General features: G+C 39.0%; 1 protein-coding gene across 1 annotated transcript in view; it reads right to left on the bottom strand.

Annotated features, from left to right (window-relative positions):
* The window catches only part of EEA1 (early endosome antigen 1), a 121,305-nt gene that overhangs the window by 30,689 nt on the left and 63,914 nt on the right, over window positions 1-26,702 (bottom strand). Inside the window, 12 exon segments of the mRNA XM_021006418.2 lie at window positions 359-689; window positions 2,543-2,636; window positions 2,639-2,681; window positions 4,755-4,849; window positions 4,852-4,909; window positions 6,120-6,233; window positions 10,275-10,475; window positions 12,565-12,768; window positions 13,696-13,815; window positions 18,028-18,177; window positions 23,781-23,794; window positions 23,797-24,118. Coding sequence (XP_020862077.1) covers window positions 359-689; window positions 2,543-2,636; window positions 2,639-2,681; window positions 4,755-4,849; window positions 4,852-4,909; window positions 6,120-6,233; window positions 10,275-10,475; window positions 12,565-12,768; window positions 13,696-13,815; window positions 18,028-18,177; window positions 23,781-23,794; window positions 23,797-24,118 — 1,746 coding nt within the window.

Raw genomic sequence — 26,702 nt, forward strand, 5'->3', positions numbered from 1 at the left:
TTTGCAAAAAATGGCTGTCTACACAAGTCTTAAATTTTTATTTTCAGAGATGAAATCGTAAAATCATTTCCCCAATTTGTTTTATTTACCTCCAATCTAAATTTTCCTTGCTTTTTTTTGGATCAATTTCATCTTATATGGTTCTCATATGTAGAAAACAACCAGTCATCACCCCCTCTTAAAAACCCTTCAAAGAAACCAATTAATTCTCTTCCACTCCCTGTACCACTGGTCCTCAAAAGGGAGTTAAATGGAAATGCAAAGGAATACAATAAGTTACTGAATAAATGCTCTAAAATGATTACACAAAATATAAAATAAGCATGATATCCCAGAAAAGTAAACAGGCATAACTAACCAATTCTGCTGAAGCTGTTTTTCCACTCTGCTTTTCCTTTTCTAATTCATTCTTTGAGTCTTCCAAAGACTCGGAGGTTTTTGCTAATTTGTCTTTGGTTGTGGAAAGTTCCTTTAGCAGCAGGTCTTTCTCCGCCTTCACTTGCTGTAAGTCTGTCACTGCTGCTTGCATCTTGCCATCCAGTTCCTTACGCTGCCTCTCTGCATCTTGGTGTAATTTCTGAAGTTCCTGCTTAAGGTCAGTTTTTTCTTTCTCATGTTTGGATAGCATTTGTGTTGCATGTTCGAAGGCATCAGATTTCTTCTGTAGATCCAAATGGGCAGTAGAGACGCTAAATGTTTTGTGAAAAAAAGTTTAAAACCTTTAAAAGCCAGTATCAGCAGCATATGAATATATTATCCACAATTTTTTTTCTTTTGTAGTCCATAAGTGAAATTAAATTAATGATATCATTTTACAGAATAATAGAGCTGGAAGGGACTTTAGGAAATCAAATGATCTCAACCCCTTACTTGATAGAGAAGGGACCTGAGATTCAAAGAAGTTACATGACTCACCCCAGGTCACAAAGCTAGTGACAGATCCAGGGCTAGGATCCAGGTCTCCTGACATGCAGTCAATGGTCTTTGCGTGATCAAGTTTTTTTCATGCACCTGGAAGGGAAATCTCTCCTTCTGCTAGCCCCTAAGCAACACAGGGGGCTTTGCTACTTTCCTTTTTATGGCAAAGCATGAAACACAGCATATGAACAGGTTTTGACTCTCAATGCAACACCTGAGTTAGCACAGGCCTACAGAAGTGAAGCAAAAGTCTTTTCTTTCTGGAGTGAGGTGGAAAAGAGTATTTCCCAACAATTTGTTCTAGAACTGGAATATATCACATATACTCTCTCCGTAACTTAAAGAGTTCTTAAAGATTCCTTGCCAACAGAAGAATAAATGTGTGGCATTTTCAACATCTCATTAACTAAAGAAATGAACTAGGTAGATTAAGACTGAGCTAGTTCAGCAATGGCAAACTATTAAATTCTCTAGGAAAGAAATGAAATCATTCCTATTGGGCTACTTGGATATCACTTTGAGCCCACATCAAGGCCTGTGGCAGCAGGGGAACTGACTTCTACCCCCATCAACTATGTTCTACTGAAGATTTCTTTCTTTCATGGACGAGACAGCCACTGAGCTCCCTTGCAATTCTCAAATTCTGAGATATATGTGTGTATGTGTGCATGCGTACTGCATTTTCAGTGTGCCTTATAATCACTACAAATTCTAAAACACTTTAATAAAGAATATTCTCATTATGATGACAGATGTATAAGCAACATGCTTAAAGCTAATAGAACTTAAAATTTTCTAACTTTTCATCCTCTGGATCACATCATTACAACTTTTCTTTCTCTCATGAAGATTTAAGAAAAAGAGAAGCTGAGCATGTGGAAGATTAGAAATGGTAAAATATTAAATTTCTCTAATGATAAAGTGGTTCTCAAAGTTAGTAAGAGGATTTAAGACCATTATGCTCCTACAACTAAAATAGTTACTAAATAGGTTGCTAAAATAGTGAGAATGCTTCCCAAGCTGTCCTGAAGAGTCACGGTCATGTGCTCCCTTTGCATGCCCCTAAATTTTCCCCAGATTATCCATGGCCCTAACCACAGGAATACAGCAGCAACCAAAGCAACTGGAACAGAACCATGAGCTGTGAGACCGTGCCAAGCAGGGTTTCTAGGGAGAGCCAGGGTGCCCCTTTGTGTCCTCTGTGAATGCCAGGTCAGTCATTACTCACAGCAGTTTGAGCTGCTGCCAAGAGAAGACTCACTGCCCCCCTGGCTTACTTGTGTGCCCCCTCCCTGAGACTGTGGCCCCAAACAGCCCCTTCTTTTTCATTCAAATTTGTGAGTAAATCCAGGTAACTACTTTACCCTGGTTAACTAGATAGATGACCCCCCCCAAAAAAAACCACCAAACCCCAAACTTCCCACGTCTTGCCCTACCCAAAAGAAGCAAAATGGCTCTACTGGATTATGATAGTTTTAATTTCCATTTCAAGCAAACATTTCCATACATGGATTCAATACATTTAATGTAAACATTTAATAAATATGAAATAATGTCAACAATATGGAACCTTTGTGGAAATAGCAAAATAAACAATATCCATTCTGAAAATATGTTGGCTTACACTTCTCTCTCAGCTTCCAGCTGCTGACTCAGCTCTGCAGCTCGGAGATTTAACTCAGCATTCTGCTGCCTTTGCTCTTGTAGATCATGTAATATTGTTCCTTACTTGCTTTAGCTTCAAGAATATCAGCCTCCAGTTTCTACAAAACAAAAAAGTTCAACTTTAGTGGCTCTTTTAGTCTAATTAATTGAGAAATCTTGAAGAATTTCCTTACATAGAGTCCACATTATTTCACTCTTGTTTTCTTGGACCAGTTTTCACAAAAACAACCATGAAACACTCCTTTAAATTATAAGAAAAAAAATTCTGAATAGGAATTCTGAACAACAGAAAAAAATTGACATGCCACTTTTTGGTTTTTGGGTGGAAGTGAGTGGGTCTGTGATATTATCAGTGTGGAGAACTCCTGGTGTAAAAAAATCCCTCCACTGATGCAGATCCTCAATCATTCTTGGAAAGCAGCCTGAGCACCACAGCCAGCACATGTCAGAGGCAGAATTTAAACCGGTGTCTTTCTGACTACTTTACCATGCTACCTTTTTAGTGGAAATCAAAAAATTCAAAACAAAGAAAAAATGAAATTCCAGATTTATAATTAGAGAAATATTATCCTTCAAAATAAATGACATCAGTTTAATTATTCACACATAATTATGTTATCTATTCTAATTACTGTAGTCATTTATCTGTTTAAACTGTTTAGATAATGTTCTTATTAAAAAATTCTGCTCTTTCTGCATAAGGCAAAAGAAATATACATAAGATCACTTAAAGTATTGTTTGAATAACAAGACACATTTTAACACAGTTCTATACTTGCTAAATACAACAAATAACTTTGATGTGTGCACAAACACACACACACGCAACACATATGTGCATGCACATACAGACATATGCACACCCACTCAACCCACCCCAACACACACACAGTTCCAAAATTCTTAGTGCAGTTTTATTAGCTAAAACAATTATTACTGTTTAATAGCTTAAAACTGCACTCAAGCTCTTGGATCACCTTACGTATTGCTATGCTTAAAACATTCAGAAAAAAATTTCTTAAACTATTTTACATAACTGAATTTAATTCTTAAAAAATTGGCTATAAAAAGCACTAGCATATTTCCTCACTGGACTCTGGAGGGTCCACTGCTGAGGTTACAATCTCACAGAATCTCAAGGTTAAGAGGAATATTTTTTTCTCCAAGCTTGAAACTCACAAAGGAATTTCTTTTCTCCAAGTGCCTAAACAGCCTCTACCTGATGATTGTGAGTGACAGGATTCTTATGACCTTCTGACAAAGCCCATTCTATTTACTTTGGGTCAGCTCTCTTCGACAAGGATTTTTTTTTTAAATACACAACTTTTCTGCAACTTCCACCTAACTCTGCACTCTGGAACCAAACAACAAGTGTAACCACTCTGCCAGATGGCCACCCTAGGACTTCTCAGCATCCTCAGTTTGGTAATACGTAACCTTCTAGTCCCCTCTGAAGACATGGTGGGTGCAGAGCACAGAACCCCTAGGCCACCCTTCATCCTGGACAATGGGATCCTCTTAAGGCAGCCCAGTATCCCATTTTCTTTCTTGCTGCAAAATCACATGCTGTCAATTCATATTAAGCTTAAAATCAACTCAAATCTTTCTCGAATCAACTACTGTCTCACTACATATTGGCTCTCTTGCATATTTGAGCAGCTTAGTTTTGAACCCAACTACAGGACTTTCTATTTATCCATATTCAGTTTTATTTAATATTTGATCTGTTATTTTAATCTATCTATCAAGATCTTTTGGTTCCTCCAGTCTATATTCTAACACAATAGCTATCCCCGCCTGAAAATCTAAGCATTCCATCCAAATCTGAAATAAAAATGTTGGACAGACAGATAGGTTTATGGACCCTTCACTGGAGATCTCTCTCAGTCTCCATAATACACTGATTAAATGGAGGGCTCTGGGAAGACTCTGCTAATCGCAGGCTACTCAGAAAACTCTTGTCTTTCTTTGATGATTCTTGAATTTTTAACACCTCGGGGTAATCATTAATAATATCAATTTCCATCATATGAAACTGTAGATTAGAATGTGTAGGTGATTAAGAGGAATTTTATAACAGAAAAAATTTTGGTAAAAAAATGCTTTATAATAACTGGTTTTTTTATAAATTTCACAAATTTACAAATTTTTACAATTGTTTTATTACAAACCTTTACTTGGCCCTCTAATTCTTCAGCTCTCTGTTCATAAGACAACTGTTTCTCTTTTAATTCCTTAATGAAGGCTTCCAGCTGGGTACAGTGATCTGCTTATCACGTAGCTGGGCAGTTACTTCATCCAACTGATTACCGATTTTATTGAGCTCCTACAAAGGAGAAAATTTAAGAGTGTTTCAGTCAGGCTAACCTATTTTTATCCCAAGATTACATAATCTATATATGTAGATTACATAAAACTAATCGGCATAATTGAAAATCAGCACTTCTGGGCTCCATGATTAAAAGCACAGAGACATCAACCCAGATCAGGGGTGGGGAATCTGTAGCCTCGAGGCCACATGTAGCCCTCTAGGTCCTCAAGTTCAGCCCTTTGACTGAATCCAAACTTCGCAGAACCAATCTCCTTAATAAAAGAATTTGTTCTGTAAAACTTAGACTCAGTTAAAAGGCCACACCCAAGGACCTAGAAGGCCACATATGGCCTCGAGGCCACAGGTCCGTCCCCCCACCCAACCCAGATCACAGCTCTCCACCCCTGCATATTTTCATTTTCCAAAGTTTCTGTGGCTGTAAAAATGTATGACTGATAATCCTTCTGGTAGCTAGCTTGTGGTCTATACACTGAGACAGTTCCACTTTCAACAATTTTCTGATTTTTTTTAAAAAATGCTTTTCAGGAGGAAATTACTTTAGGAGTCACAATGATTAAGCTAAGGAGAATAGCATATCTTTTAATATTTTAAGGACATATGCTTTCTTCAGCATGAATCACAACACCTCGATCCCTTAAGGTAGTGTTTCTCAAAGTGTGGTTCAGCGGACCCCTGGGAATCCATGCGGTCAAAATCATTTTCATGATAATACTTAATTTCTCATATAGTAAACATCTCTACCCATCTATCTCTCTATCTGTCTAAAAACCTACATAAACAAAAGCTTGAGGATGGGGGTCAATAATTTTTATGAGTATAAAGTGCTGCCTTCATGAATAGACATTGTGAGTTGCTGTGACTGAGGAAAATTCATCATCTGGTAATAACCTTCTACAAACTTATCAAGACTAAGGCTAATCATCAGACAATATCCACTCTTTCACGGAGCCCAAGCTAGAAACCTCTCCAGCTAGATGGGCCCCCCTAAAACTCACACTCTGCTGGCATAGCCTCCAAGCTAGGAGGGCGTAGTGGAGAACTTTAGTGGCATTCAGTGTTGTTGCTACCATACTTTTATACTGTGATTAAATGCTCTGAACCCTCACTAGATGCCAACATGCACGCAGACGTAACATGTAATTCTGCTAAGTCATCTTTTCAATCTATATCAGTTTAAGATATAAGGTTGTTTTACTTCTTGTACCTGTTGCTTGTCTTGCAATGCATTCTGAGCTGTGTCCAAATGATTCTGAAGATCTGCTCTTTGAGCAGTTTTTGCTGCTTCAGCAGAGAGCAATAATTCAGTTTTTGCTATAATCTGAAATAAAATGAAAAAAATCTCTAATTTATATTCAGAATATTGTTTTTATTTCACCTTACATCAATGCATACCGTAAGCCCGTTTGTGTGGAACTTCTTAAATCACATCAGAAATTATTAGGGGCAGCTAAGTGACACAGTAGATAGAGCACTGGCTCTGAAGTCAGGAGGACCTAAGTTCAAATCTGGCCTCAGACACATAACATTCACTAGCTGTGTGACTCTGGGCAAGTCACTTAACCCCAACTGCCTTGCAAAAAAAAAAATTACACACACACACGCACACACACACAACACACATACACACACACATATTTAGGTTAAGAATCAAATAAGAAGTCAAAACCTCCCAAGGAAACTTTAATTTTAAAAAAGCCACATATTTTGAAGACCAGCTTCTTTACAGTAATTAATATTATTCATCTCATATCAGCACAGTCACAATGTTCACACCTTTGGGTCAAATGCAACAGATAACTTGAAATCAAAACTGAGTGTCAAGTTAAAACATAGCAACATGTGTTACGCTTAGATTTCCTGTATCTGATGTTGGAAGTACAACATCTCCTGCCCTTTCAATTCTGTCAGTTTGAAAATATGTACTCCTAAAACAAAGCCAAGGAGATAGATAAAGCACACAGCTGAAAAGTTAGGTACATTCAGAGTGTACCTACTCCTTCTACTTCAAGTCTCCCAGGAGTCACTGACTTGGCCTCTGCCTCTATCAGTGTGCAGACAGCAATCCAATCATGTTCTCCCCTCTCAGGTGGTTATCATCCAAGTCTTTTTGTAAAACTGCCCTGAAAGCTCCACCCAACACACTAGCCCTTATTAATGATTCTTTTTTACCAGCACTCCTACTACTGCAGTTACTTTTTTCATCTCAACAATGTTTCTATGATGATCCATCACTAGGATTTTTTTATATCATCTATGAGAAAAAGGGCCCTGAAAAGGAAGGCTGTGAAGTTTTCTAGAGTCAATCTATTATCAGAAACCAAGTAGCTAAAGCAAACACCAGTGAAGAGATCCCCAGGGACTAGAATTCTGGAAAACTAATCTTTCTGAAGGTACTAGGTTTCAAAAGAATGAATTTGAACTACTTTGTGCTAGAGTTCAATAACTTCAATACATGCTGATAATTTCTTAACAAATTTTCCTTTTAGCACCTTCCCCCATGATAAACAAAAGTTAGAGAGAAAGCATGGAGTCATGGAGAGGAAATGTCTGCCCTCAAGTCAGAAAGAACTAGGTTCAAGTCCTTCATCTGATACCATCTTTGTGACCAAGGGCAAGTTGCTCAAAGTCTCCACTGCCCCCTGGTAACTCTGTAACACCTGATGTTACAGACAGACTAGCTGCCAATCTGCAAGTGATCATAGGTCCTCTAGACCAGGGAAAAGGTGAGACAATGGGGGAAAAAAATCAAGAAACAGAATTCAGAAGACAAATGCATAGCCACAGAGTTATCAAAAGAATGAAAATGAAATAAGTAGACTGAATAAGTTTTAAACTTTGAATAAGATAAATCACTACTTAGAATTTATGAGTAAAGGATAAGAAGAGCCTGCACACTAACATGAATATTCCTATGGAATAAAAATTTACTGAAAAAAATGAAGAGTACATTTATTTCTAACTTCAAAGTACAAGAACAATAAGCTAAAAAATTAAAATCTGAGAATGGCTAAAGGGCTTTAAATACAATTTTTAAAAAATCTGGGGCAGCTAGGTGCTGCAGTGGATAGAGCTCCGGCCCTGGATTCAAGAGGGCCTGAGTTCAAATCCAGCCTTTGACACATAACACTTACTAGCTGTGTGACCCTGGGCAAGTCACTTAACCCCATTGCCTAGCCCCCCCAAAAAAAAATCTAAATTATTTCATACAAAACCTGATTTTCTGCTAACAGAACCCAAGATTGCTACATTAAGGAAAATTTACTTACTTGAGAGATACATTATATGACCTGAAAAATCTTTAAAATTTACACACTCCAAAACCTGTATTAATAAATGTGTATTAGTTCTAGTGACTTTATCTAATGCCCCATAAAAAAAAACCACTTTCATATGCACATTAAAATTTCCCTGTGTGTATAATAATGAAAAAATGACTGCTGGCCACCACACTTGCTAGCTACAGAATCACAGGATATTAGAGCAGGAAAGGCACTTAGAGATTATCAAGCTCATACCTAAATTAGCTAATAATCAGAAATGTTCCTGAGCAAACTACATTATATAAATTAAGTCATTTTCCCAATTACACACTTTACAATTTCATAGCTGTAATCCTTGGGAAGAAAATGTTTTAGATCAAGCAGCTGGTTCTTCTAAGGTCCCTTTACAGAAAGCTAAGTACAGGCCTTATAAGTACTGTCATGAGGCTACTGCCAGCTTTTCAACTGAACTCTTAGAAATATCATAAAAATTTTCACTTTAAATGTGTGCCAAATCAATCAACAAGTACTATGAAGTATCTACTATGTGCCAGGCAATACGGTAGGCACTTGGACCAATACAAAGACAAAAGTGAAATCATCTTTGCTTTCAAATAGCTCTGAGGGGCTAGCACTTCACATATCTCTTTGGTCTGTAGAACAACTGTTATTTTCATTTTAAAGATGAGAAAACTGAGACTCAGTGAAGTTCAGTGACATACACTAATCAAATTTTAGGGCTGGAAGGGACAGAAATCACCCCATCTAATCTTCACAGTTTAAGATAAGGAAACTGGGCCCAAAGAGGCAAGTGACCCACCGAAGGTAGGTGATGAAGAACAGTAGAATTCAGGCGGCAGTCAAGTTCTTGGACAAACCCAATGGCTCTTTCCACCACCACCACACCAAGAAATAAGAATCATCATAGGAAGTAAATGGTGAAGTAGGAATAGAACACCAGTCTTAGCAAATTGGGTTTTTGGACACGGAGCTTAAAACTCTTGTGCGGCTAAAGGCACTTCCCAAAGTGTTGCCTTAAAGGGCCCATCCTTTCTGTCTTTAAAGGGCTGGTGGCTAATATCAGCTTGCTGGAGAGGTAACCTGTGATCTGCAGGCTGAACGGCTTTCATGGAAAGCTCCAGAAGGAACAGCTGGCAAGGGAGGCATGCAAATATCTTTCATAGAATGAGCAAAAAGAATCACAAACTTTATCTACCAACTCTTGTAATATTCCTGTATATGCTGCTCATTATACTGAAAATGATATGAAAAAATATATGGGGAGCAGCAACCACTCACCCTTCTATGGCACATTACTTCTTATAGAGTGATAGACAGTCTTGGATCTCTGCATTCTGATATGTTCAGAAATGTGTCTCAATTCCCAAACCTATGCTTAGCGTATTTGGTAAAACCAGTTCCCTTAAATCTCTAGGTATCCTAGAGGTAAATCCAAAATAAACACACCAAACATTACACTTTCAAGGCCTTTTAAAGAATAAATCTTATTTTAAAAATCTACAAGCAAAGCCAAGACATGATATAAACCTCTCAAATAGAAACATGATGGAAAAAAATCAAACTAAAGGTTTTTTTAATCTGTAAAAATAACTTGTCTAAAATGAATCAAAGAAAGCAAGTCTAGCAAAATTATACAGTTTTCAGGAGTCTAAAAGGTAGAAACAAGGACTAGAGCAAAGAATTCAGCACTTTTTAGATTATAGCTTCGTTCTGCTAACTTAGCAGCTCACACCTGAATGGACTCATTCAGCAGGGTACAAGGGAAGGAAAGGACATGTAGGGAGGAAGTGGAGGGTGAAGAGCATTTCATTAAAAACCGAGTCCATTTGTTTCTAAAGTCACTTAATTTGGTTTCAGTCCTCAATTAGTTAAAATCAACAAGTGAAAATAAATAAAAAAGAAGCTATAATTTAAAATCGATGGAGCAAATACATAAATACATTGAAGATCAGTTTCTTCTAGGTTCCTGATGAAACTGTGTCATTACTCAATCAATCAATAAACATTTATTCAGCACTTACTATGTGCTAGGCACTGTGCTGAGAGCACTAGTTAAAAGAAAAATACAGCAGTATTACCTGTAAGTCAAGCTGGGTGACCTTTTCCTTACTCTCGTTTAACTGACTATTCACTTCACTAATGTTAGCTTCTAGGGCAAGAACTCTGTCCTGCGCAGCTCGCAGGTGTGCCTTCTGCTCCTGTACCTGCTCATGCAAATTCTCCTGGGCTTGTTTGTGGCTTTCCGATTGATTTTTCAGCTTCTCAGTGAGCTGAGTTACCTATTATAATAGCAAGACACAAGAATGTTCACTGAAGAGATGACAAGAACTATGCCCCCTCCCCCCCCAAAAAAACCCCAACCAATTCTGAACTTAGACCTGGAAAGGCATTAAGCCAATCTAACTTAACAGTGATAAGCTGTGCTAAATTTTAATAAGATTGGTTTTTTTAAACATTCATTTTTAAATTTTGACATTCAAATTCTCTCCCTCCCTCTAGCCCCTTCCCCCACCCACTGAGAAGGCAAGCCATGTGATATCACACATGTGAAGTCAAGCAAAACATTTCCATATTAGCCATGAATTTTAACAAAATTATAAATATTTTAAACTATTCTTAATAAAATACTCATGGGCCCAACATCATAATTTTGAAAATGTTCACATCTCAGGGAGCTATTTCTTTTCAAAGACTTATATTGTACATAGATTTTTCTAATAATTTTAGCCTGAGTTGAACTTACAACATATTATTCCAGCTGACTACCAACCTAAATAAGTCTTTATTTAAAATTGGCAACTATGGTCAATTGGAAAGCTTCAGAAAACAATTAAGGTCACAAAAACAGAAAGTTATTAACACTTCATGGCTTAAGAGAAAGTAACTGCATTCTACATCAAAATGTTTTGCATGATCTATTCATCAAATCTGGTTTTGATAAGCAGATCCTCTGCCACTTAATGAAGTATGTTTTATGAATTCTTTTAAAATATCTCCAACCCCAACAAGTTTCCTAGAGGCCCAAATCCTGTTTCTCCATGTCTGTCCTTACCCCCTTAAGTCCATACCACCTCCCACAACCCTGTACCTGACACTTGTTGATTTCTAGGAAAAGCACCACCATCCACCCCCTTAAACCTTCATACTCACACATGCAATCTATGGCCTTATCAATTCTAATTCCTGAATATCTCTTACATCTATCTCTTTCTTCCCAATGCCCCTACCTATACCCCACAGCTTAGACACTCACCACCTTTTGTCTCAGACTGCACTGCACCATTGTAATAACTTCCCCCCTCCAATTCTTACCAATTCCTCCTGCCAGATGAGGCTTATATGTTAGTAAAAATGTCACTTACCTGCTTAAAGCTCTCATTTCTTCTCCAAAAGCCTACCAATAAAAGCTGAATTCCTTTATTTGGCACTCAAAGCCCTCCATACTTTTGCTCTAATTGTAATTTATCTCTAATGTCTCAAAAGATTTTCACAATATCCCTGGGAGGTAGGCAGAACAGGTAGCATTGCTATTTTACATACGAGGGAGATGAGGCCCCAAAACTTTGAGCACCATGACACAGGAGGCCAGCCTAGAAGACAGGTCACTAGCATTCTGCCCTATATCCTCCTCCTCAAAGTGACCACCATGATTGCTGGTTCTGTCCAATCACTGTCTGGTCAGTGTTCACGCTGCAGCCAAATTGTCCTACGAGCCATTCCCCATAGATGCCAGCCTCTCATCACCGGGAATACCTGCCCCATTTCGAGGTCCAATTCAAAGGTCACCTCCTATATGAGATTCTTCCTGATTCCCCAATTGCTAACACTATTCCCTCCTTGGAAATTCTTTTCTACGTATTCTGTATTTACTTGTCAACATCTTGTTTTCTCCTACTAGAATGTAAACTCCTTGAGGGTAAGGGCCGTTTCCTTTACCTATTTAATAAAGGTTTACTGAATTAACAGACCTTTCTAGACATGCCTTTCAGTTCAGCAGAACAATCTGCTGATTGTTCTCTGCATATATGACTGCCTATTTTCCCACAGGTCACCCACTACACCCCCAAAAGCTGTCATTCTATCTGTCCTAAAATGCCTGGCTCTTCCACGCAACTTTCCCTAATCCCTTGACCCCCAAATCACATCTCCCTTCTTTAAGTATATTCATTGGACACAGCCCATATATCAAACAGATTAAAACTCTAATATTCCATTTACCAACATAAAAATAGTCAGCAATATGTATTAGATAAAAGCTACCTACACAAAAACAACAAGGAAAATGAAATGCAGAAGGACAATGGAGAAGATTTTTTTTAAAGTAGTAATGAGTTGAAAACTGGTAGAAAGCACATCTGAAGATCTTACCTGCTCTTGTAATGTATGGTTTTTCTCTTGTAACTGATTAAGAACAGCAGTCTCTCCCTCACCAGCCTGGATTTTTGCATAAAGATCTTCTCGCTCTTTTTCAATTAATGTAATGTTCTCCTTACTCTTCTGCAGCAAGGCTTCAAGATTTTGGATCTTTTGGTCCTTATCTCCAATTTGACGCAATACTTGTTCCAAATCATTCTGGAACAATGGAAAATGGCTTCCTTAAGGAATGAGACCTTAATACATAAAATGCTAGATATCAAATTTCATAACTCATTCCTGTATTCATGACATCATAAAATGATAATACAATTAAACTAACGGCATCCTACATTTTACAAACATACTTTATTTCCATAAAGAGTAAATCTCTGAGTAATCATAACTCAGTTAATGATATTTTTCTCCTCTCTTCTTTTTCAGGCAAATATGAACATCCAAGAAAATAGCTTAGTTACTCAAAAAAATTTTTAAACCCATATTCCAGCGCATATCCTGAAATCTGTATATATTCAACTTCCCCCTTTGCCTTTTACACCTAACAGATGGAAGTCACAATGAAAGAGATTCTGACATAAAAATTTCCTTATAATTAGTGCTGTCCCAGAACAGAAGAGACTGCCAACAGCCCAACACTAGAGGTTTTCAGGTATAGGCTGGACTCCTGATTTGGGTAAAGAACAGAGCTGGATGACCCCTGAAGTTCCTTCCTACTCTGTGATTCCAGAATCCTATAATTCTATTAATAATATTGGTATCATGAATGCTGATCCCAAATTTTTCAAAGATCCTTCATCAACAGATATTCAGTGTCTAATGTGGAGGACACAGAATACGTTCACTGTGCTGTGTTTATTAAGCCAGCACAGTACTCTTTCTCTTTCCCCCCATATCTCATCTGTTGCCAAGGTCAGCTGACTTCACCTCCGTAACAGGTGGGGATCCAAAGCCAAGTCTCCAAGCTGAGGGCTCTCTCCAGCCCGCTCTGCTATCCCACCTCAATGGAACCGGAAAGCTAAATCAACCATAAAACTCGCTTTCCTCGAGTACTGTGGACAGCCGAGCTGTTCCTCCCCTCCTGGCTCTGCCTGAGTCTTAAAGGAGCCCCTCCCCCAGGGCCTTTACCTGGGCTTCCCGAAGCTTCGCTGTTGTGCTCTGCTGAAGGGCCTGCTGATCTTGATGCTGCTGCCTTGTTTTATCTAACTGATGCTGCAGCTCAGTGGAATTTGTTACTTTTTCCTTCAACTTGAAAGAGAAAAGTTAGACTGTTAATAGAAAACAAGAGGCATAATGTATTTTTTTTTGGTTGAGCAAGGGGGGTTAAGTGACTTGACCAGGGTCACACAGCTAGTAAGAGTTATGTGTCTGAGGCCACATTTGAACTCAGGTCCTCCTGAATCCAGGGCCGGTGCTCTATCCACTGCACCACCTAGCTGCCCCAAGAGGTCTAATGTATAAGTTCAATTCAAAAATTAAATTCAGCAAACGTTTATCAAGTGTACAATGTACTCTATTAGGTGTGGTGAGAAAAACAAAATAAATAAAAGTGCTTCAATTCAGTGCTTACAATTCAGCATAAGGGATGAAACACAAATGTGAATAATGATGATACAACTTAGAATATGATTTGGTGCAATGAAAGTGAAGTGAAGTCACAGTGGCACAAGAAATTTAAGGGGGAAGATCAGGAGCTGAATTGCTTTTAATTCAAGAAACTGGGAATAACTAAAAAAAGGAAGTAGCGCCTGAGCTGAATTTCAACAGAGATTGATACGATGTGAATAGAACTCATTTAAGACACACCGAGTATGCTGGGTGCAGTGGGAAGGGGTATGATGGATGCAGCATGTAAAAATGAACAGAAATAAAGAGGACTCTGAGATGGTATCAAGGATAAGGAGTGGCATAGTTTGGCTGAAACCAGTCACCTAACAAGCATTTACTGAGTGTCCGCCATATGAGGAGATGGTCTTTAAGTGTATCTTAAAGGAAGAGAAGAATTCTATGAAATAGAAGTAAGAGGAGACTGTATTCTAGCTACATGGAATGAATGGTCAGTGCAAAAGCAGAGACAGGAGTCACAATGTCATGTATGAAGCACACAGAGGCCAGCTGAGCTAGATCTTAAGAGTGTGGCCAGTGAGAACGGAAAGAGAGATTGGAATCTCACACTGTGAAGGGCTTTAAAAGCTAAATGAGGTGTTTACACTTGATCTTAGAGATAACAGAAAGCCACTGAAGATGACTGAGTAGGGGAATCCTTGGACAAATCTGTGCTTAAGGAAAACCATTCTGGCAGTTAGGACTCAAATGAGGCAGGAAGACCAATGAGGAATGAAGTTGCAATAATCCAGGTGAGGGGTGAGGAGGACTTGAACTAAGGTGGTAGCTGTAACAGCACACAGAAGGGTTGTATGTGAGATATTATGGAACAGAATTCATGAATGGGAATAGCATGAAATAAATGATAGAGAAATAAGATGTACCCAGACTACAGAAAGTCTTTAAGGTATTATTCAATCAATAATAAATAGGGTATTCAATAAAAATGATGAATTATTAAAGTTAGTTATTTTAGTTTTTTTTTTTCCATAATCAGGTCTATGCACTGAGAAGAGGATTTTGGCAGTAGTATAAAGAATGGATTGGAAAGGAAGGAAGCTACAGACAGATCTGTTAGAAGGCTATTAAGAATAGTTCAAGCAATAGGTAATAAGGTCCTAAAAAATGGTTGGTGGCAGTGAGAGCAGAAAGGAGGAGACGAATGAAACATGAAAGATTTCACGGGGACAATCAACAAGACTTAGCAACTCGTTAGATGTCAAATGTGCAGGAGACTCAGAGATGACTGCATGAGGAGAGGTCAGAGGCTGGGATGTTGCTGTAAGAAAGCAGGACAAAAGCAAATGCTTTTCAAACTCCTTCAGCCAGCACAGCAGTTGCTATTTGCCAAGAAGAGAGAGGTTGCTGGGGTGAAGAAAAAAGGTTCCTTATCACAGAGTGTCTGCAGTCCCCTTTCTTTTAAGGATGTAGCACCATGGGGAGATTTACTTCAGCCAGAGGGAATAAGACCTAAAAACAAAAAGGTTTTTTTTTTCAAACTATTAATCAGGTAACAGTTGAAGTCAGAGATGCAAGGAAGATACTAACAGAAAGAGTAATTCAATTGAGTCAGGAGTTCAGAAGAAAAAAGATTAACAGACGGGTTCGAAGAAAAGCTCAAAGGACAGACTGAACCAAAGCTGAGGCTTCTGTAGCTCTTGGCACCTCCTGGATGAAGAATCTGTGGCTAACGAGTCCAACAGAGAGCTGAAGCAGGCTTCCTAGCTACCCAGCCAGGCCGAGGTGTAGCCCTGCCTGCTGGGGAGAGAATTACTAATCACAGAACCCCAGGAGATGGAGGTCTAAGTTGTTGAAGGAAGTCTAAAGATAGCACCTCAGCTAAAGTCTACAGCTGAGGTACTGAAGGGGCAGACTGAAAGAGAGGAATGAAAGGGCTTTATACCCTTTCCCATATCAAGAAAAATGCTTAATAACTACAGCACTACTCAGAGGGATAATGGAGGAGGCTCCTAATGTTATAACCACTGCATCTCTGGTAGATGCTATCTCAGGTCATTAGTTGACCCTGAGAACAGCTGGAGTAGACAAAGCATTCATCCAGCTTTCAGGAAAGAGGAAGAGTACACAGTCTAGCAGAAAGCAGCACAAGAAAGAACAGCAGCTTTGTAGAATCCCAGAGGCATTCTTCTACAGAAAGTCACCCCTCTCTGCCTATGTGTGCCCTGGTCACACGGATTCTCTGGGTGTGTGTCTGGGTCCCAAGTGCCCTGTCTATGTGGATTTTCAACATAATTCTTAGCAAGGGAGGCTCCGCCTACTAAACATGGATGTATTTATGGAGAGTGAGTTCAAGGTTCATGGCGGGGTATGTTATATTATTACTTTATTTACAGCTACTACTGAATTAAACCTTTGTTAAACTGAAATGTGTTCTGTGTCTGACTGGTAAAAGATCGGTGGGAGCTTACGAGCCAGGGCTGCAGAGGACTCGGCTCCAAAACACACCTAGAATCTAGAGCAGCGAACTAGAACACCCACGGGCAACTTAAGATAATTTCCTCACATCCTGCAAAAGGAGGAAGAAGGAGGGAAAAGGAGGCAGAGGTATTATGAAAGATCCACATTACAGACTGTTACAATACTGTGAGAGAAGCAAATCGTGACAACAATTGCAATCCAATGATGAATCAATCTTTATAAAGAGAATGCTCCCCCCAGGAAAATACAAATCTAGGAAACTATTCATGAAACTCTTCTTACTTGTTTATTATTACTAGCATCCTAAAGTTAATTCTTCATCCATCAGATATTTTAAGCACTAAGCATTATTAAGACAAAATACCAGAATACCTTCCTTTTTTCTACAATAACTGCACTTAATCATGTGGTTTCATAAAGCAGAAGAACCACATGGTACCATATCTAAAATGCTGAGTCTAGATACCTAAAATAGAGAAGGCTACTAGCCATTAAAAAAAAACCTGCATTTCTTTTTGTGGCCAAATGGATTTGGTTCTTTCTGATAATATGAATCCTTTAACAGGTCTAACCACAGGTAAGGCTTTTACTAAAATATACATGTCATCTTTTTACAATATCTTTCAATTCCCCCTTTAAAACCCTAAAGAAATAATCATAATTCTTAGATGAGATCTCAAGGTTTCTATAAAATGTATAAATCCTCCCTGAAGTAAAGAAATAAGATATCTGACATAAAATCTTCACTATAGAAAATCCCCATTCTTCCTAATCTTAGCATTTCATTAATATCTCATTCTGCTCAGGCCACAAATCTCACTCTCAATAACTTCATCCTAAGTCTACCTGCTCACTCCAACCCCAGGCTTTCTGCTTGAAATTGTAAGAAAACCTTTCTATGCAGGCACTCAACAAATTTTTATCAAATGAACAGATGAATACCCAACCACTGCAAAAGAAATATTGTTAATCCCACTGTTCACCATTTCATTCTCAAGACTGTTTGGAACCACAATGAATAAAGACATAGTATTTAATGAAGATTTATTTTAAATGTGAAAAAAAGGCTGAGAATCACAGCAGCTATAAGTTAAAGAAAATGCTGGACTAAACAATGTTCTTCAAAATAACTATTTTTTTAAAATCAGTGAAAAACATCAAGTTCAAGTACAAAGTCCTTAGAGCAGAGGATCTCAACCTGAGGTCTATGAACTTTTTCTTTGCAATATTGTGATAAGTGTACTTCAATATAATGAGTTTCTCTTGTAATCCTGTGCATTTTCTTTTATGCATGCAAAAATCTTATTGTGAGAAGAAGCCCATAGATTTCAGACTGCCAAAGAGGCCATGACACAAATAAGGCTAAGGATCCTTGCTCTAGAGAAGCAGTGAGAAGAATTGGAAACATTGGCCCACCTGTTCTTCCAAACGGGAAAGTTTTAACTGTAGATCAGCCACTTGCTGTTCTTTATCCATCAGTTTTTCACTCGAGAGCTGTCTCTGTTCTTTAAGCCTACCATGGGCCTCTCCTAGCTGCCGTTCTGTCTCCAAAAGTTTGCTGTGTAACTTTAAAAGAAAAAACACTTAATTAATTTCCTCACCTATTACACCAGATTTAAGGGCTAAATACCAATGAGAGAACAACATTTTAAATTTCAGCTTTTTTGAGAATAAAAATGAGACATGCTGCAACGTCTCTTTTCTCAAGTTCCTTACAGATTTTAATTATAAGTGTCTGATTCTTTAAAATGATTCACATGCCCTTCAGTACACTCATTTCAAAAAGAAAAATAATGTTTCCTTATCTAATTCTCTCCTACAAACTACAAGGGGAGGGAAGGGGAAGGGAGAGGAGGGGAGGGGAGAAGAGGAGAGGTCAGCCAGTTAGTCAACAAGCATGTAAGTACAAAGCACTTACTTTGTGCCCAGCACTGTGCTAAACTAATACCCTCTCTAAGCTTGTTTATTCATCAGTAAAACAAAGATAATAAAGCTTATAGAACCTTTCTAACAAGGCCTGCTGAGAGGATCTGGTAAGATAATTTAAGTAGAATGCTTAATGAACTGCCCACTACTATCATTACATATGCAGCTAAACATTTAGAGAGAGGTATAGAGTAAAAGGGAAAAAGGAAAGCTCCAGACAAAGCTCTCCAGGAACAATTGAGGGGGGAGAAAACATACTTAGCTGAGGAGTTCCAAGAAGGCTTCACAGAGAAGCTGGCGCTACAAAATTTGATAAGGTAATACTTATCCTTACAGAGATTACATTTTGATAGGGGGATAAGACATACTATCTCATACTGTCTACTCTTGTGTTATTAATGAAGGAGTTATTAATGAGCTTCATGAGGTAAGGGAGGAAATGTTGATGACTTGGAGGGAGGGAGAGGCATGAGAAAGAAGTCTTCCTAGAGAAGATGACATTTAAACGACATTTTAAGGATAGACAGAAATTCAAAAGATGAAGAAGACATCTCAAATATAAGGAACTTTGTCAGCAAGGCAAGGAGGCAGAAGAGTACAAGTCACAATCACAAAACAGAGTAATTTAATCTGGTTGGGAGACACGGAATACCAAACAAAAATGTGTGAACATTACTCAGGAAGAAAGTGGAAATTCTGAAGATTCTGAACTGAAAAGTAATGTGACCAGACAAATGTATGTGATAGCAATATAAAAGCCTGATTAGGGAGGTGATGTGTCTATTGTCTTAGCCAGGTGGGTGGTGATGGACTGATAGTGGATGGACGATGCAAGATTGTGGCAGTGGTGGAACAGGCCTGATTTTGTAAGTAAATGCATAAAAGAAGTGAGGAAAAGAGAAGAATCAAAGTTAACCCCAAGATTACAGAGACAAGAAGGTGAAGAGTGATGACAAAGAGAGAATCAGTAAAGTGACAAGGAGGAATACATTCAAGAGAAAGATGAGCTAAGGTTTAGACACGCTAAGTTCAAAGATGCCAACATATCCGGTGTATATACTATATACCGTAACAGGAAGATGAAGATATAGGACAGGCTCTGAATGAAAGGCCTAGACATCTAGATTTTGGAATCAGCTGTACAGAAGTGGTAGTCGAGGCCATGGAAGAGAATGATATGCCAGGTGAGAAAGCATCAAGAAGAGAAGCCTGAGGAAAAAATCAAAACAACAAAAGCTTTGAAAGACTTCTACATTGCTGCTGTCACTGCTGTTGTTGCTGGTCCTTCATGCTTGAAGAAGACAGCTGACATCACAGGGTAATGTCTAGACTTGTGCTTGAACTGGATTTAAGTGAGGCAGAGCTGCCCAAAGCCATCAGCCTCACTCTCTCCTCCAAGACAAAAGTCCAGACTCCTGGTGATGGCCCAAGGAACAGAAGGATGAGGAGCCAGTGGTGAGAAATGGAGAATTAGCAAAGTAGGAGGCAAACCCATCAGTAGGAAGGCATGACCAACTGTGTGTGTCCACAGCTACTGAGATGTTATGAGGACGGGGACTGAAACAAAAGTCAGTGATTTTGGCAATCAGGTCATTACTAAGGTTTGAAAAATTAGTTTTGGTAGAGTAGTGGGAGTGGGAAGGTCAACTGCAACACCTGAGAAGGCAGTGGATTATCAAAGTCATCAGTGAAAATGAGAAGTGAAATGAGAAAGTAGTTAGAACAGCAAAGGCAAATGAAATATGTTTTTTTAGGATTTAGGAAGAAATATTTTCTGCATATATACAGATATCTAAGGCCATGCATTTTATCGCTTTTTTAAATGTGGTTTCCTGTAAATTACTGTTTCACTGTTATTTTTCCTCCTAAATTTCAGCTACTCTCGGTGGTATCTAGCTTCCCAAGATAGACAACAACAGCTCTCTTTCTGCCCCTCTTCTATTGGCTTAAAGCCCTTTTGATTTGCATGGCTCCTAGCAAATATATTTTTACCAGTCCTTAATAAGTGCACACTATCCCAGGTTCAGGCCCTATCATTTCTACATTTTAAGCCATGGCCCACAAGCCCAAGTCCTGTGCTCACATATCATCTTCACAGCCTGCAGTTCACATCCCATATCTGTATTCTCTTCTAAATTCCTTGCCTTTTATTGACAACAAGAATGGAAAAAATGCCTACACACATCAAGCCTTTAGTTTCTTGCACTGGTCCTCCTCATCTTGAGCAAGGCTTCCTATGTGGTCCTTTCACTAACGCTCATCACCATTTGTGGGGTGGAGGTCAAAGATATGTCAAGTTTGGGAGTTTCATCATGTCCTGAATGCAGTCCTCAAAACTGTTAGTGTTAACATGAGGCAGAAGGAATTTTGGCTGAAAAGTGTGAAGCAGGGAGATTCATTGAGAGTAAGATGGATCACAGTTTTAGGACAGGATCCACTTTGGGGATCACAGTTTCTAGGACAGACAGGAGGGAGATGGGAGGTAGATTAAGACTAAGTCTTCCTAGGATATAGTATGGACATGCTGTTTCAACTCATTAACACACTCCCCTCTTCCAGATTTCTCTATTATACAGGGATCCACATCATCCTTCCAGGTTCACAACCTCAGGATGACTCCTGACTATTCACTCTCATTCACCTACAATATCCCAGCACTTACCAAGTCTTGTCATTTCTATTTCTACATCTCCTCTTGAATTTCTACCCTTCTCTCTACCCACACAGCCAGCACTCTTGTTCAGGCCCTCACCGCCACCCCTCCCCTTAACTACCATAATAACTCCTTAATTAGTCACCCTGCCTCAAATCTTGTCCCACTCCTATCCATTTTCTACGCAGATGCCAAAGTGATTTCTCTGACAATACCATTCTTCTTAGCACTCCCTCTGCTAACTCTAGCACCATCACACAAGAAGTTCTAGTCTCCTTTGTTCCATGGATTATCGTAGCCAAAGAATTCATCATCAAGTGGCATCTGACTTATGATAAGCATCTGTATGTAGCTAGGTTAGGCCTCAGAGAGCAGACATAAATTGTTGAGACTGTACTAAAAGCCCTTCTAGTATGACAGAACCTGCCAGACTTAACTGTGCTGGCACAGCCTTCCAGAACTTAGGGGTCATTTCCATGCCATGATGAGGCAGCAAATTTAGAATAAAACTTTGTGAAGGTATCACAGTATGGTGAATAAAGTACTGGACTTGGAAGGGCATGGAGTTCAAATCCTACCTCCAATATTTGCTAGGTGTCTGACTCTGTCACTTATCTAACCTTCAATTTCCTCATCTGTAAAAAGAGATTAATATTCTCAGTGCCCACTTCACAGCACTGTTTGTGAGGTTCAAATGAGGTGATGTATGTAAAGCAATATGCAAAGTAGCAAGAGTAAAATAAAATTATATAAAAGTGTAGGGGATTAATCAGGAGAGTTCCCCAATCAACTTGATGAGCTTATAATGTATTGAGTCTTTGTTTGGGACTTTGTAGCTCATTGAGAAAAAAATATCATATGTGGGTCCTCTTCAGTCTGCTGTAGTCTGGACCTCCCTCAAAAGGAAAAATGAACTTGAGGCTACTAGAGAGGCAACCCACTTTTCATCAAACCTTAATTAACTTTCAGAATCATTTAATCACATGGACTTTTATGATGTGCCCACATCATGGACTTGTGCTGGGAGCAATGCATGTGATCCTCTTCCCTCCGGTCTCCTTCCCCACCTTTCCTTCCAGGCTGGTACTGTCCAAGGAGGTCCTCTTTATCTTTCTAAAAGATTATATCACAGACCTTTCCAAGAACTTAATATTATCCAAGAAATCCCCCTTTCTCTATCTAGGAATCCAGGGGATTCAGGTAGGGGGCTGGAGGGTAGAGGGCATCTATTAAGTCTCCTCTCAGGCAACATAAGCGAGAGCACATGTGACTTTGACCCTGAGATTGTCATAAGCAGCTCTCCCAGGGAAATGGAGATGATGAAGAAGGCTGTGTGCATGCACAGAGTCCCCCTCACATCCTCATTCTGCCCAGACCACAACCTACGGTTGGCTCTTACCTTTGCTGATCTCTCAGAATCTCTCCAGAGAAGGAAAAAAAGTTGAAGGAACAACAACTGAGCAAGTGATCTTTTTTACAGGCTATCACAAAGAGGCGGCTCCCAATCATAACAGCTCAAGCCAACCAATTCATCCCCAACCGACAAGATCCAAAGTTGACCACCCTATGAGCTCAGAGGATTCCCCAATCAACCTTTAACAGAAGCAAAAGGCTCTAGCCCCTACAAAAAGAACTCTTTATGTTGCATTACACACACACACACACACACAGTCAATGTATTGGTTAGTTTGCTAAACTGTTTTTCCTTTTTTAAGCTTTGTTACTACAAAAGACTGGGCAGCAGAAAGAAAAGGAATATAGCAAAAAGTGAATGTGACATAAAAACAAAGTCTACAAAAAAAGACAAAATGAAAAATAATACTATACAAAGGTTCTTAAAGGTGCTTAGGCTGGTAAATTACAAAGTAGCTAAAGAATCTACAAATATAGCTGTTCTACTCACAGCAAATTTCATTCACTTCATACATCATCCACTATATGCAAAGCGTTATGCCAGACACTGATAAAAGGAAGGCTAAATGCAAACAGGAAGAATACTAAGGTTTATGTAAAAGAGGGCTTACCTGTGAACTGTCAAAGGAGAACAGAGAGCCAAGGCAGGAGAAACAATGGGGATGGGAAAATGGGAAGAATGATGTTTATGAGACCAAAAGTCTAATACGTCACCTGGAAAGAAAGGACCTAAGCTCAACAGATAGCTCTGGGCTAGAGAGGGAGATGTAGGAGTCTTCAAATGGGAGAAGAGCTGAAGTTGTCAGAATAACTGACTTTTCTGAAGGCAAGTACAAAGCAACAAGAGCGAAACCATGGAAGAACTTGCTTGGTAAGAGGGGAGCAAGAAAAGGAATCAGCAAAACAGGCAGAGAAGTAGAGGTAAGAGAACTACAGTGGCCCAGTCTTAGGGAAATTGTGGAAGAAGAGAATTTTGAGGCAGCATTCAGTGCCAAATGCTGCAGAGATGAATGGTGTTAAGGTCAGAGAAAAGGCCACTGGATTTGGCAACAGGCAGTGACTTCAGAAGTCAGTATCTACTTTTTACACTCTAATTGTGATTCCAGCGTACATGGTAGGGAGAAGAGGACACAGAGTCAGCTGGCTCCATAAAGTAAGTAACAGGCATGTCTCTTACTTGATTAATCTCACTTGAAGCTGAAAACCCTGCTGTTCTTTCTCCTCTCTTTGCTGCTGAAGTTGTTTGAACTCCACTTTGAGATGCTGACACTTGCTCTCAACTTCAGACAATTCCTCCTTGAGTTTCTGGCTCGCCTCCCCCTTTTCCACAAGCTCTCCCTGTAACCTCTGCAGTGAGGCTTCAGATAAAGACAATTTTGATTGAAGCTGTTGACAATCTAGTTCTTTTTGATGAAGGTTTGCTTGAATATTCTTTTTAGAAACATACTCTTCATTTTGTTTCTCCTCTAACTGAGTGTAATCTTGCTCTTTCTTCAATAACTTTTCACTCAAATTCTGAAAAATCAATGAAACATTTCACATTAAGTAAATTATTATAACTTTAGAAGAAACTGCATATTAACAAAATTACTAAGTTTAAAGCAAGTCAGCAACAGATATCACAGTGAAGCAAAACCTAACCCAGGCACAGCATTCATCAGCTTTTCAAGTCTTCTTTTATTGGTGGCTCTACATGATCAAGATGGTTCTAACAGTGCAACTCTGAACCTGTAGTGAACAGTTTTTCACTATAGGATGAAGTTGCTCAATGAGATAAAAGCGCATTAGCAAAGGACAAGCTAATATTCTTCTTATATTTATACTGAGAATGAAATCTACCTGTGGTAGTTTGAATAAACTTCTGGATTTTTTGGGCCTCTTTGAAATCCATAAGGCCCCAGTGAGACATGCTGCCTCTGCTTTGAAAAACCCTTTCCTCCTGAGTGGAATTTCCATCCTGCTCCTTTTTGAAACTCTCCATATGGGGAATCTTCCATGCTAAAAATTTTCAACTCTAGGCTGAATTTGTCAACTAGGATGAACTAACCAATCCTGGCCTGGCACCTGTCTGCCTATGACATCAGAGGTGGGAAAACAATCAGATACCTGAGACCTTATCCCTCCCTATACTATGGCCCTCACCAGTTTTGTTTCTAACCAACTGGATGGGTTGCCCAAGCCTGACCTGGTCAGTGTGAGCTTTCTTAGTATGCAGAGCTGCCCTGAAAGTAGCAAGGGATGGGGGTATGATATCACATGGCCCTAGAGTAGACACTATGATCCCAGCCACGTCCCACACTGATTAAGTAGGGTCAGAGAACTGAATGAAGCTCTTGGCAACCTGCCAAGGCAAAGCAGAAGCCTCTATGCTAGACCACCAACCTCTCCTGCTGCCCAAAGACCAGAAGGCTCTAGGACCAGAGACTGCTATGGCTACTGCCCCTGGCCATCCCCTACCCCATAGTTTGTGCTCAAGATCCCCCAATGTATTTTCCTTAAGCCTCAAACCTTTCTTTGTGTGAGTTAAAATGCACAAAATTAAAGGCTTCTTATTTTTGGACTGGCTGGCCTAACACTTGCAAAACTCCAAAAACCACTGCAACTAAGATGCTAACCCTTCTACAAGCAGAAGTTATTTGGAAAACAAGGATTATATTAAATGATTTCTAATTTCTTCATCTTAGAAACATACACAATTCTAAATTACAAAGAAGCTCTATGTTTTTAAATTTTTCATATGCTTAATTTAAAAGTTGCAATCTTAAAAGAACCTAGCTTCCTCTAATTCAATCCTTTTCCTCTTCTTAGTATAAGAGTTTAAAGTCATAGATTTGATACCCACTCAGATTTTAAAGGGGGGACAAGTTTTACTCTAAAAAGTCGGTTGACAGGGGCAGCTAGGTGGCACAGTGGATAGAGCACCAGCCCTGGAGATAGGAGGACCTGAGTTCAAATCTGGCCTCAGACACATAACACTCACTAGCTGTGTGACCCTGGGCAAGTCACTTAAACCCACTGCCTAGCCAAAAATAAATAAATAAATGAATGAATGAATGAATATATAAATAAATAAATGAATAAGCAAACAAACAAATACATAAATAAATAAGTAAATAAATGGAATAAAAAGTTGGCTGACCAAGCTATCAATTTCTTTTTGCTTTTTGGTGGGGTGTTTTTTGGTTTGGGGGTTTTTTTGGGTGAGGCAATCAGGTTTAAGTGACTTGCCCAGGGTCACACAGCTAGTAAAAGTCAAGTGTTTTGAAGCCAAATTTGAACTCAAGTCATCTTGACTCCAGAGCCAGTGATCTATCCACTATGCCATCTAGCTGCCCTCCCGTTTCTTTACTCATGAGGTTGACCACCAAGTTTCAAACAAAATATGAAATCTAGAACTTTTCCTCAGACTACTGGCAATCTTGGGTCTCAACAGAGTTTCTCTCTTTATTGACATTTTACAGTTGTGTGCAAGCTCATCTGAACCCATGTCATGTGTGCTTAGGGCAGCTGGGTGGCACACTAGATAGAGCACCAGGTCTGGAGTCAGGAAGACCTGGTTCAAATATGACCTCAGACATTTACTGTGTGACCCTGGTCAAGTCACTTAATCCTATTAGCCTCAGTTTACTCATCTGTAAAGTGAGCTAGAGAAGAAAATGGCAAACCACTCCAGTATCTTTGCCCAAAAAAAACCCACAAGGGGTCACAAAAAGTTCAGAACTGAATCAACTGAACAACACATATGCTTAAGATTTAAGAATAAATTTTTTAATGGGTAAGATTAGCACACTAAGCTAGCATTCACTGGCTTAGCTATAGTTAATATATATTAACTAATATATAATATATATAATAATAATGTACACCTGTGTAAAGAACAAGTGAGGAAAAACAATAGTAATAAAATCAGGCATTCTTAACCATGGGATGCATGGAGGGTCTGTTAACATAAATGGGGGAAAGTATATCTTTATTTTCACTAAATCCACAAAGATTTCTAAATGAAATTAAGCACTTATTTCAATTATTCTGAGAAAAGAGGGAGGAATCCATCAGCTTCAAACTGCCAAAAGAAGTCCATGGCACAAAAAAGGTTAGG

The sequence above is a fragment of the Phascolarctos cinereus genome, unplaced genomic scaffold (assembly GCF_003287225.1).
Source record: "Phascolarctos cinereus isolate Bilbo 61053 unplaced genomic scaffold, phaCin_HiC Scaffold_1;HRSCAF=81, whole genome shotgun sequence".
NCBI classification, from domain to species: Eukaryota; Metazoa; Chordata; class Mammalia; order Diprotodontia; family Phascolarctidae; genus Phascolarctos; species Phascolarctos cinereus.